Here is an 11,478-nt window from a genome sequence, read left to right on the forward strand (position 1 = left end):
CCTGCGCAGCCGTGGCCTCGGCCGACTTTCCAGAGCCGGCTGTGGCTGTGGCGGGCGAGACGGCAGTGGACACGCTTGGTCCAGGCGAGCCAGCCCCTCCCTGACCAGACAGTGTCCTGGGCCTTTCCCCGCGCGACCCCCGGGTGACTGAGCGCAGCTCGGCCCTGGCCGGGGCCTCTACGCGAGGACTCCGGGCAGGCCTGGGGAGCAGGGCGTGTCTCGGGCCGTCCCACGCTGGCCGAGCTCTCCGGGACGGGGGCGGGGGCAGGAAGCGGTGCTGTGTCTGAGCCCTGGCCGCCGGCCCAGCCCACGCTGCTGGAAGCGGGATGCCTTTGGGATGAGATGTGAAACCGAGCCCTTGCGGTGGATTACGAATCCCGTTTCTGCAAGATCATCAGTGCAAGCCTGGCCCGGGCTGCAGAGGGGCCGGCGGCGGCAGGGCGAGGGCTGAGCTGCACAGTTCCTGAAACTGGGCGCGGGGCTGGACCAGAGCTGCCCCAAGGGGAGGGGGAGGGGCCCTTTGCACCAGGGTTTCTGCCGCTTCCCCCTCTGGCAGCAGCAGCAGAAGTTGCCGGCCCCTCCTGAGCGGGGAGCGCCGGGTCACGCAGCTGCAGCTCTGCAGCCCTGCTGGGGGAGGCGGGTGGATGAGGGCCCTGCCCTGCGCAGGCAGCTTGTGGAAGCTGCCGGGGCCTCCTGGGGCGTCGGAAACACCCGCTCTTCCTGCCCTGCCCGTGGTGCTCAGCCCGGCCTGCGCCTGCTTCCTTAGCGGCGTGAGAGAGAACTGGCCGCACTGCCTCTCCTTAGCGGGCCGCAGGCTGGGGTTCCAGCTGCCCCCCAAAGTGCCTTTGTTTTGGGGGGCTGGGCAGCGCGTCACGACAGCGCCGCTCAGTGTCTTGCACCCCTGCTCCCCAGGCCCCTGGAGGCCCCGCCCGGGCATGGCCCCACCCCTCAGCACGTGCTGGGCCAGCTGTTACGTTCCAGGAAGCAGGGTGCCGCTTGAAGGGGCTGCTCGGATGTGAACCCGCCCGGCGAGGGACGGCAGAGCCGCGCCTGGGCCACGGGAGGTGGCTGCACCGTGACTGCGCAGGTCTTGGGCTCGTGGGTCTGTGGGCAGGGCCGGGAGCTTTCGCAGCTGCTCTGGGCCTTGCAGGAAACGGCCTGGGAGTAGAGCGAAGCGGGACGGGTCCCTCACCAGACGGTGGCACCGCTCCCGGCAGGCGGCAGCGCCGAGGGAAAGGGCTTGGCCGGAGGGCTGGTCTGCGTGACTAGTGCGCGGTAACAGCTGGATCCTGGCAGCCGCTCGCTGCATGGGGGGCTGATCTACACAGCCAGGACGGGGCTGTGGGAAGGGACAATCTCACCAGACTGGAGTGCGGCTCTGCGGCCCCCAGGGCGCTCGGGGGAGGAGAGGCCCGGCTGCTAGCAGGGGCTGTGCCAGACTCAAAGGCCACCGAGTGTTCGCAGGGTCGGGGTGCATGTCTGAAATGGGACAGGCACATCCTAGGGCTGGTGTGAGCAGCCCTCCTGGCTGGGCATTGTGACCCCGTGGGCTTGGGAGCCGTCAGAGTGCAGGGCTGTGTTCATATGTTGGGTGTGTACACTGCTAGGTAACCAGGCAGATGTGTGGGTAGGTTGGGGAGCGGTGCAGTGCAGGCCGGGATGCAGTGCAGGTCAGCATGGTGCAGTGTAGATTGGGGGGCAGTGCAGTGCAGGCCGGGATGCAGTGCAGGTTAGCATGGCGCAGTGTAGATTGGGGCGCAGTGCAGTGTAGGCCGGGATGCAGTGCAGGTCGGCATAGCGCAGTGTAGATTGGGGGGCAGTGCAGTGCAGGCGGGGATGCAGTGCAGGTCGGCATGGCACAGTGTAGATTGAGGGGCAGTGCAGTGCAGGCCGGGATGCAGTGCAGGTCGGCATAGCGTAGTGTAGATTGGGGGGCAGTGCAGGTCGGCATAGCGCAGTGCAGGCCGGGATGCAGTGCAGGTCGGCATGGCGCAGTGTAGATTGGGGGGGCAGTGCAGTGCAGGCTGGGATGCAGTGCAGGTCGGCATGGCGCAGTGTAGATTGGGGGGGCAGTGCAGTGCAGGCCGGGATGCAGTGCAGGTCGGCATGGCGCAGTGTAGATTGGGGGGCAGTGTAGTGCAGGCCGGGATGCAGTGCAGGTCGGCATGGCACAGTGTAGATTGGGGCGCAGTGCAGTGCAGTGCAGGCCGGGATGCAGTGCAGGTCGGCATAGCGCAGTGTAGATTGGGGGGCAGTGCAGTGCAGGCTGGGATGCAGTGCAGGTCGGCATGGCGCAGTGTAGATTGGGGGGGCAGTGCAGTGCAGGCCGGGATGCAGTGCAGGTCGGCATGGCGCAGTGTAGATTGGGGGGGCAGTGCAGTGCAGGCCGGGATGCAGTGCAGGTCGGCATGGCGCAATGTAGATTGGGGGGGCAGTGCAGTGCAGGCCGGGATGCAGTGCAGGTCGGCATGGCGCAGTGTAGATTGGGGGGCAGTGCAGTGCAGGCTGGGATGCAGTGCAGGTCGGCATGGCGCAGTGTAGATTGGGGGGCAGTGCAGTGCAGGCTGGGATGCAGTGCAGGTCGGCATGGCGCAGTGTAGATTGGGGGGGGCAGTGCAGTGCAGGCCGGGATGCAGTGCAGGTCGGCATGGCACAGTGTAGATTGGGGCGCAGTGCAGTGCAGTGCAGGCCGGGATGCAGTGCAGGTCGGATTAGCGCAGTGTAGATTGGGGGGCAGTGCAGTGCAGGCTGGGATGCAGCGCAGGTCGGCATGGCACAGTGTAGATTGGGGCGCAGTGCAGTGCAGTGCAGGCCGGGATGCAGTGCAGGTCGGCATGGCGCAGTGTAGATTGGGGGCGCAGTGCAGTGCAGTGCAGGCCGGGATGCAGTGCAGGTCGGCATAGCGCAGTGTAGATTGGGGCGCGGTGCAGTGCAGGCCGGGATGCAGTGCAGGTCGGCATAGCGCAGTGTAGATTGGGGCGCGGTGCAGTGCAGGTCGGCATCATGCAGTGTAGCTTGGGGCGCAGTGCAGTGCAGATCAGGACATAGTGCAGGTCGGGGCACAGTGCAGTGCAGATTGCACTATGATAGTGTAACGCACACACCTGCTGGGGGTTGCACTGATGAGCTAGTGGCACTGACACCATGCAGAGAGAGACTGATGAGTCTGCTCTAAGCCAGCTGGCTTTTTGCTCGGGCGATAGAGGCTCGTGCACCAAGCTCCAGAAGTGTCCCCGGTTGGTTCTTCCTGCACTTGCTCTCTGGGCAGCGCACATACGAAGCTGGGCTGCTTTGCCTGTGCTCAAATGCCGCCCTGCGATCTCCCTGCAGGTCGGTGCCGTGGGACGTGCAAATAGAAGGTTTGCACGAATCCGCCAAGTATTTCGCTTCGGAGACCGACCTTCACGATTCTGCCTGGGCCTCATTTTCAGGTTCGTACCTGCCAACCTGCATGCAGAATTGGGCTCCCACGCGGGAGTGCGAACTCCCTGGTTTGTGCCTCGCAAACCGGAATGGGGTGGGCCTCATGCCGGTGCATGGCCAACTGCGTGGTGGGTGGTGACCCGTTCTCATACGTGCAGGCGTAAAGGGGCAAGTGTTCGACAGCCTGGGCCTACGTCTGTCCTTAGCACCAGTGGCGCTGGGTTCAGTTTCACCACTCGGGGACCTGGCGCGCTGCCCCCCGATCCATTGCACGCGCCAGCATAGACCAGCTGGGTCAGGAGGCGACCTGCGTCCGGCGCCAGGTACCTGTCCCAGAGCAGGACAGGTCGTGGGGGTGGAACGCCCCGGGGGAGCTCAGCCTCTCTGGCCGTGTCTCGGGGCCCCTGCGTGGGACAGTGCAGCCCCCAGCAGGTGTGTGGGCCACAGTCGCATCACGTGTCTCTGTGTCCTCCTCTCCTGTCATGTTAGCCCCCAGCTTGGCCCGTACTCTCCCCCCGAGTCCCTCCTGCTCCCCAGCCGCTTGTGATGGACCGGGCCGTGTCTGGGCACAGCTTAGGGCGTCCGCTCAGGGCGAATTGCTCAAATCCGGGGCTCTTTACGGTCCCCCTGACTGGCGACCTCTCCAAACAGGCCACAAACCAGTCTCACAGAGCGCTTCAGCAGCCTGCCTGAAGCCTCCCGAGCAAAACCCCTCCGACACCTCAGCAATATCCGTGCCCCAGATGGCCCCGGGCCTCATACACAGGTGGGGGGTCCTAGCACCCAATCCCACCTACCCCGAACAAGTTCTGTCCGGTTCCAAGAAACCAGCCACAGATCCCTGGTCAATTTACCCTCTGGACCTTACCCACAAATCACACTGGGCCAATCCTTTAGAATCTATATCTAAAGGTTTATTATTACAAGAAAGAAAAGCCTGAGAGTAAGGTTATTAAAGTACAGTACGTTACATGCACCGAATCTCCCAGTTCTCGATGCAGGCTCTAGCAGAGATGTTGCAGCTGCTGGTTAAAAGTTCTTATTGCACATCCTGCGATCAGGATGGGTTCACAGGTCTTCCGGGCTCTTCAATCCCTGCAGTGCTGCCTCTGGGATGAAGTGCTGAGCTGAGAACCAAAATGGCCTCGACCACATGGCCTCTTTATACCTCCTTCCTGGCCTCTTCTGGTCTCAGCTGGTCACCTGGTCCTCAGCCTCTCTCTGCTGGCAGCCCTTGGGTCTCCGCCCTCCTGCTTTAGGTGTGTCTTTGGGCCATCAAGGGCCATTGTTCCACAGGGCTTTGCTACCCAGCCTGTCCATAGCAATGCTCAACCATAGTCACAGAAATATTCAGCTTCCACACAGATTACAGATTCCTACCTACACACATAGACATTATACATTCACATAAATAGCGTACATAAGATCAACAAACAATTCAATCCCCATTCAATCCCCCATACCCATTTCTGGGGCCAACACCCCCACCCAGGGGTGCAGCAGCGATCTGGCTGCTTCCCTCCAATTCAGCAACGTGACACCGCTCCTCCTGCTTTCACGTGTCCGTGGCGAGCCCCTGTGGGGCCGCCGGCTCCGCATCCCCCCGGTCAGAGCACTGGTGCCCCAGGCGCAGCCCCTGGCCCGAGGTCCGTTCCCCCCTCGGCACATAGCCCAGCCGGCAGGCATGGGGCCGGGGCAGACACCCCAGCGCAGAGGAAGGGGCAGGCCTAGGCCTGAGCTGGCTCGCAGCCCTTTGCAGACACACGGGGACCGGAGCCTACCCTGGTTTCTATGGCAGCCGGAGCCTGGGCCTGCCTCCCACGGCTGAGAACTGGCCCCTTCCTCGGCTGCAGGCCTCTGGGCTCACCCGCCCAGCTCTGCACCCCTCCACTAGCTGCAGCCCCCGTCCTTCGGGACAGGCCTGGCCACGGTGCTGTGGCGAGGGTGCCTAGGCCCGCAGCCGCCCTTGCCCCAGCCGGGGCTCACTGCTGCGTGGCCCCTTGCGCCACTTCCCCGCATGCTTGTAACTTCTGTCGGGGTTCCTGCCTGTCCCCGCGCTGGAGGGAGCTGCCCCGTGGCGGGTGCAGGATCCTGCCCGGGGGCTGCATGCCGGGCTGGGCACCCAGTGGTTGCTGGCGGGGAGCTGTTTTGGGGTGCGGCCAGTAGATCCCCGTCCCAGATGGCTTGAGGCGGGGATGGCGGGGAGAGGCGTTGCCATGGCCGCCTGCGGAGGGGAGAGAGGCCGAGGGCTCAGGGCAGAGTGCCGGCCTGGCACCCAGCCATGTGAGCGCTGCAGCCTCCAGCGAGCCTCCGCTTTCTGGGGCTTTTCCAGCCAGGCCCCATCCGCGGGCTGGGCGCGGGGCGAGGGATCCGGTCTGCGGGCTGGGCGCGGGGCGAGGGATCCGGTCTGCGGGCTGGGCGTGGGGCGAGGGATCCGGGCTGGGCGCGGGGTGAGGGATCCGGTTTCTGGGCTGGGAGCGGGGTGAGTGATCCGGGCTGGGCGCGGGGTGAGGGATCCGGTCTGCGGGCTGGGCTGGGCACGGGGCGAGGGATCCGGGCTGGGCGTGGGGCGAGGGATCCGGTCTGCGGGCTGGGCGCGGGGCGAGGGATCCGGTCTGCGGGCTGGGCAGGGGGCGAGGGATCCGGTCTGCAGGCTGGGCAGGGGGCGAGGGATCCGGTTCGCGGGCTGGGCAGGGGGCGAGGGATCCGGTCTGCGGGCTGGGTGCGGGGAGAGGGATCCGGTCTGCGGGCTGGGCGCGGGGAGAGGGATCCGGTCTGCGGGCTGGGCGCGGGATCCGATCTGCGGGCTGGGCGCAGGATCCGATCTGCGGGCTGGGTGCGGGGCGAGGGATCCGGTCTGCGGGCTGGGCAGGGGGCGAGGGATCCGGTTCGCGGGCTGGGCAGGGGGCGAGGGATCCGGTCTGCGGGCTGGGCGCGGGGAGAGGGATCCGGTCCGCGGGCTGGGCGCGGGGCGAGGGATCCGGTCCGCGGGCTGGGCGCGGGGCGAGGGATCCGGTCCGCGGGCTGGGCGCGGGGCGAAGGATCCGGTCCGCGGGCTGGGCGCGGGGCGAGGGATCCGATCCGCGGGCTGGGCGCGGGGCGAGGGATCCGATCTGCGGGCTGGGCGTGGGGCGAGGGATCCGATCTGCGGGCTGGGCGCGGGGCGAGCGATCCGGTCCGCGGGCTGGGCGCGGGGCGAGCGATCCGGTCCGCGGGCTGGGCGTGGGGCGAGCGATACGGTCCGCGGGCTGGGTGCAGGGCGAGCGATCTGGGCTGGGCGCGGGGCGAGGGATCCGATCTGCGGGCTGGGCAGGGGGCGAGGGATCCGGTGCTGGGCGCTGGGCGACTGATCCGGTCCGTGGGCTGGGCGCTGGGCGACTGATCCGGTCCGCGGGCTGGGCAGGGGGCGAGGGATCCGGTCTGCGGGCTGGGTGCAGGGCGAGCGATCCGGGCTGGGCGCGGGGCGAGGGATCCGATCTGCGGGCTGGGCAGGGGGCGAGGGATCCGGTCCGTGGGCTGGGCGCTGGGCTACTGATCCGGTCCGTGGGCTGGGCGCTGGGCGACTGATCCGGTCCGCGGGCTGGGCAGGGGGCGAGGGATCCAGTCTGTGGGCTGGGTGCGGGGCGAGCGATCCGGTCTGCGGGCTGGGTGCAGGGCGAGCGATCCGGGCTGGGCGCGGGGCGAGCGATCCGGTCTGCGGGCTGGGTGCAGGGCGAGCGATCCGGGCTGGGCGCGGGGCGAGGGATCCGATCTGCGGGCTGGGCGTGGGGCGAGGGATCCGGTCTGCGGGCTGGGCGCGGGGCGAGGGATCCGGTCTGCGGGCTGGGCGCGGGGCGAGGGATCCGGTCCGCGGGCTGGGCGCGGGGCGAGGGATCCGGTCTGCGGGCTGGGCGCGGGGCGAGGGATCCGGTCCGCGGGCTGGGCGCGGGGCGAGGGATCCGGTCCGCGGGCTGGGCGCGGGGCGAGGGATCCGGTCTGCGGGCTGGGTGCGGGGCGAGCGATCCGGGCTGGGCGCGGGGCGAGGGATCTGGTCTGCGGGCTGGGTGCAGGGCGAGCGATCCGGGCTGGGCGCGGGGCGAGGGATCCGGTCTGCGGGCTGGGTGCAGGGCGAGCGATCCGGGCTGGGCGCTGGGCGACTGATCCGGTCCGCGGGCTGGGCGCTGGGCGACTGATCCGGTCCGCGGGCTGGGCAGGGGGCGAGGGATCCGGTCTGCGGGCTGGGCGCGGGGCGACTGATCTGCATGCTTGTCTCCGGCCTAGGATGCTGCTGGCCGGCCCCCTGCTGCTGGCCCTGCTGCTGGGCCGGCTCGCCCAGGCCTGCCCGCCCCCCTGCCAGTGCTACGAGGAAACCAAGGTGTTCTGTGCTGGGCCGGAGATCCGGGACATCCCCGCGGGGCTGCCAGGCAACGCCACTCAGCTCTTCTTCGTGGAGACTGCCCTGAGCACCGTGCGGCGCGGGGCCTTCGCCCACTGCCCCCGCCTGGCCAGGCTGGTCTTCCTCAACAACCCGGCGCAGGCCCTGGAGCCGGGCGCCTTGGGGGAGCTGGCCGGGCTCACCGAGCTCGAGGTCTCCGGCAGCAACCTGTCGGCCCTGAGCAGCGAGGCCTTGTGCAGCCTGCCCGGGCTCCGCAGGCTGCTCCTCACCTTCGCCGGCCTGCGGGCCCTGGCGCCGGGGCTCTTCGCCCCCACACCCTGCCTGGAGACGCTTCACCTGCAAGGGAACGCGCTCGCCGCCCTGCCCCCCGCCCTCTTCTCCCCGCTGCGGGCGCTGCAGGTGCTGGACCTGTCGCACAACCCCCTGGGCCAGGTGCCCCCCCGGCTGCTCGCCCCGCTCTCCGGCCTGCGCGTGCTGAAGCTGAGCAACGTCAGCCTCCCCCGCCTGCCGCTCGGCGCCTTCCGGCCCCTGAGCAGCCTCCAGGAGCTGTCCCTGGACGGGAACGCGCTGGCGGAGCTGCCCCCCGACGCCTTCCGGGGGCTCGTCCGCCTCCAGCGGCTGCAGCTCCAGCACAACGCGCTCACCAGCCTGCGCCCCTCCGCCTTCTGCTCCCTGCCGCACCTGGACTCCCTCAACCTGGAGGGCAACCGGCTCTCGGCGCTGCCGGCCGGCCTGCTGCAGGGCACGCCCCAGCTCCGCCAGCTCCTCGCCGCCTCCAACCGGCTGGAGACCCTCCCGGAGCGGCTGTTCCGCGGCCTGGCCCACGTGCAGACCCTGGCGCTCTCGCACAACCGGCTCGTGCGCCTGCCCGCCGGGCTCTTCGCCGGCCTCTCCAGCCTCACCACGCTGCAGCTGGCCCACAACCACCTGAGCACCCTGGCGCCCGAGGCCTTCCACGACCTCTTCAGCCTGCAGGTGCTGGACCTGGTGGGGAACCGCCTGCAGGCGCTGCCTCAGGGGATCTTTGACACCAGCGACTCCCTGATCAGCCTGGCCCTGAAGGACAACCCCTGGGCGTGCGACTGCCACGTGGCCTCTCTCGCCAGCTGGGTGCGGGCCTGGGCCGCGCCCCTGAACGCGCAGACCCTGTGTGCAAGCCCTGAGCACCTACGGGGATGGGCACTGCCGGCTGTGCCGCCGGAGCAGCTGGTGTGTCGGGCTGCGCCCGCCCCCACCGACCCCTCGACCCTGGGAGAGGCAGGGGCAGCCCAGGCCCCGTGCACCTACCATGACCCCGAAGGCTCCGTGCAGCTCGCCTGCGACACAGCCGCGTGCCACCGCTTAACCGTTCGTCTCCCCCCCGCAGGGGAGGCGCCAGCCCGGGGCCTGGCGTACGAAAACAGCTGGGTCCTGAATTCCAGCTGTGGCCCAGTGAGGCTCTGGGTCAGCATCCGCGCGGAGCCCGGGGGGGCGGCGGTGGTGGAGGCTGTTTCTCACGGCCCCCCTTCTGAGCCCTAGTCGGGAGTCTCCCGGGGGCTGGTGCCAATAAAAGTCACAACCAGAAGGACGGTTTGTTTTCAGCTCATTGGCCCCTGCTCTGGGCACGTCTGGCCCCCGGCGCCCTGGTACCGATTGGCGGCGTCTCTCATTTAATTACCCAAACGCTTCTCCCGGTTCCCCCAGGGGAGCGAGTGCAGCCGCTCCATGGTGAGTCGGTGGCCCCCGTGTGTTCCTGGCGCACGCCCGTGCAAGGGTGCCCCTCAGCCTCACTCCAAGTGCATGCAGGGGCAGCTTTCTGGGCATACTCGGACATCCAGCGGGCAGGGTCGGCATCTGGTGCCAGGAGGGGGACTTGCTGAATGGCCTGGCCTGGCCTGGCCCTGCTCCATGGACAACAGCAGCTGTAGCCCAGCAGGGAGTAACGACGGAGCAAGGGGGCAGAGTTGGGGGGGTGTCAATAAATGAGCCTCCTCATCTCAGCACTTCTGGAACTCGGGCCCCGATCTCCAGCCCCCAAAGGAGTCGGGTTGCCATGCTGGGTGGGGCGGCTCGTGACTGCACACACCTCAGGGCAGAGACCCCAACAGGCTGTGCGGCCTACAGGGTGATTCCCCAGCCCAGCACCCGAGAGGCACTCCTGTTGCGCTGCTGCCCTCACCCGAGGGTGCAGGGGGGCCGGCGGGAGGAGCCCCCGAGGGTGCAGGGGAGCCGGCGGGAGGAGCCCCCGAGGGTGCAGGGGAGCCGGCGGGAGGAGCCCCCGAGGGTGCAGGGGGGCCGGCGGGAGGAGCCCCCGAGGGTGCAAGGGGGCCGGCGGGAGGAGCCCCCAAGGATGGAGGGGGGCCGGCGGGAGCAGCCCCCAAGGGTGGAGGTGGCCTCTGGGGCCGTGGCTGGCGTTGGCCTAGTGGCGGTGGTGGCCCCTGGGGCCGTGGCTGGCGTTGGCCTGGTGGCGGTGGTGACCCCTGGTGCCGTGGCTGGCATTGGCCTAGTGGCGGTGGTGGCCCCTGGTGCCGTGGCTGGCGTTGGCCTGGTGGCGGTGGTGACCCCTGGTGCCGTGGCTGGCGTTGGCCTGGCGGTGGTGGTGGCCCCTGGGGCCGTGGCTGGCGTTGGCCTGGCGGTGGTGGTGGCCCCTGGTGCCGTGGCTGGTGTTGGCCTGGCGGTGGTGGTGGCCCTTGACGCTGTGGCTGGCATTGGCCTGGCAGCGGTGGTGGCCCTTGGCGCCGTGGCTGGCATTGGCCTGGCAGCGGTGGTGGCCCCTGGGGCCGTGGCTGGTGTTGGCCTGGCGGTGGTGGTGGCCCTTGGCGCTGTGGCTGGCGTTGGCCTGTGTGACGTAGTGGGGGTAATTGCTGGGCTGTGGTGACCCCTGCTGTCTGGAGCAAGACCCAGCAGGGAAAACCTCGCTAGGCAGAGGTAATGCCAAACTGGTTGAACCAGTGGCCAGACACCCCCCATGGAGAGGAACAAAGGAAGGTGGAATGCGGCCCTGACTGGGGGGGCAGGGCTGCAAGGGAATTTAGTTAGTGGGTTGGTGGCTGTCTGGGAGGATGGATGAGACAGCCTAGGGAGAGGAGCTGGAGTTTTAGGGGCCCAGTCTCCCCCATCTCAAGGGGGCCTGAGGCATCCTAGCCCAGTTCCTGTAACCAGATTACATCTGTGCTGCGCTGTGCTGGAGGAGCAATAAACCACCCTCAATTCCACTGGCTGGTACAGTCTGTTTGTGCCATTTCGGGGTGCAGGAGACGGGGAACCCCCAACGCGCCGTCACACTGGTGTCAGAAGTGGGATGCACTGCACCCCGTGGATGGAGCTTCCAGCGGCAAGCGACAAGGCGCAGTAGAAGCAAGAGCCCTGGAGCCAGGCGTGCTGGAGACAGAGCGAAGCGGTTCCTGGGAATCGTGGGGCGCTGCAGCACTAGACTGGTGAGTCTGCACCGAGGGGCCCAGCGGGCAGATGGCCTACGCCCGACTCTTGAAGGCAGAGCTGGTGGGGCTGTGCAGAGAGAGGGGCTTGACTGTGCGGAAAGCAACCAAGGCCCAGCTGATTACCCAGCTGGAAGAGAATGACCAGCCACAGGGCCAGGATCTTGTCCCCAGGGGAAGCAGCCAGACCCCCCCGGAGAGTGTGTCAGGCTCAGAGAGGGGGAGGAGCGCTGGAACCCACCGGAGAGATGAGACAGCGTCTCC

General features: G+C 68.3%; 1 protein-coding gene across 2 annotated transcripts; it reads left to right on the forward strand.

The window, feature by feature from the left end:
• Positions 1–266: 266 nt before the first annotated feature.
• CPN2 (carboxypeptidase N subunit 2) lies at positions 267–10,992 on the forward strand. 2 transcript variants are annotated; one of them, XM_075938372.2, is made up of 3 exons: positions 267–1,087; positions 3,331–3,431; positions 7,684–10,992. In XM_075938372.2, exon 3 carries the CDS (start codon positions 7,685–7,687, stop codon positions 9,314–9,316), a length of 1,632 nt encoding a protein of 543 aa, XP_075794487.2. In that variant the 5' UTR covers positions 267–1,087; positions 3,331–3,431; position 7,684; the 3' UTR covers positions 9,317–10,992. The 2 variants fall into 2 exon arrangements, with proteins under 2 accessions (XP_075794487.2, XP_089636816.1); XM_089780690.1 differs by lacking the exon at positions 267–1,087 and adding an exon at positions 1,094–1,275.
• The last annotated feature ends 486 nt before the right edge of the window (positions 10,993–11,478 follow it).

The sequence above is a fragment of the Pelodiscus sinensis genome, chromosome 10 (assembly GCF_052426305.1).
Source record: "Pelodiscus sinensis isolate ZL-2025 chromosome 10, ASM5242630v1, whole genome shotgun sequence".
Classification (NCBI taxonomy): Eukaryota; Metazoa; Chordata; order Testudines; family Trionychidae; genus Pelodiscus; species Pelodiscus sinensis.

What these genes read in the sequence shown, in the direction of transcription:
- CPN2 (XM_075938372.2), top strand. Translation starts at nt 7,685, where the DNA reads ATGCTGCTGGCCGGCCCCCTGCTGCTGGCCCTGCTGCTGGGCCGGCTC.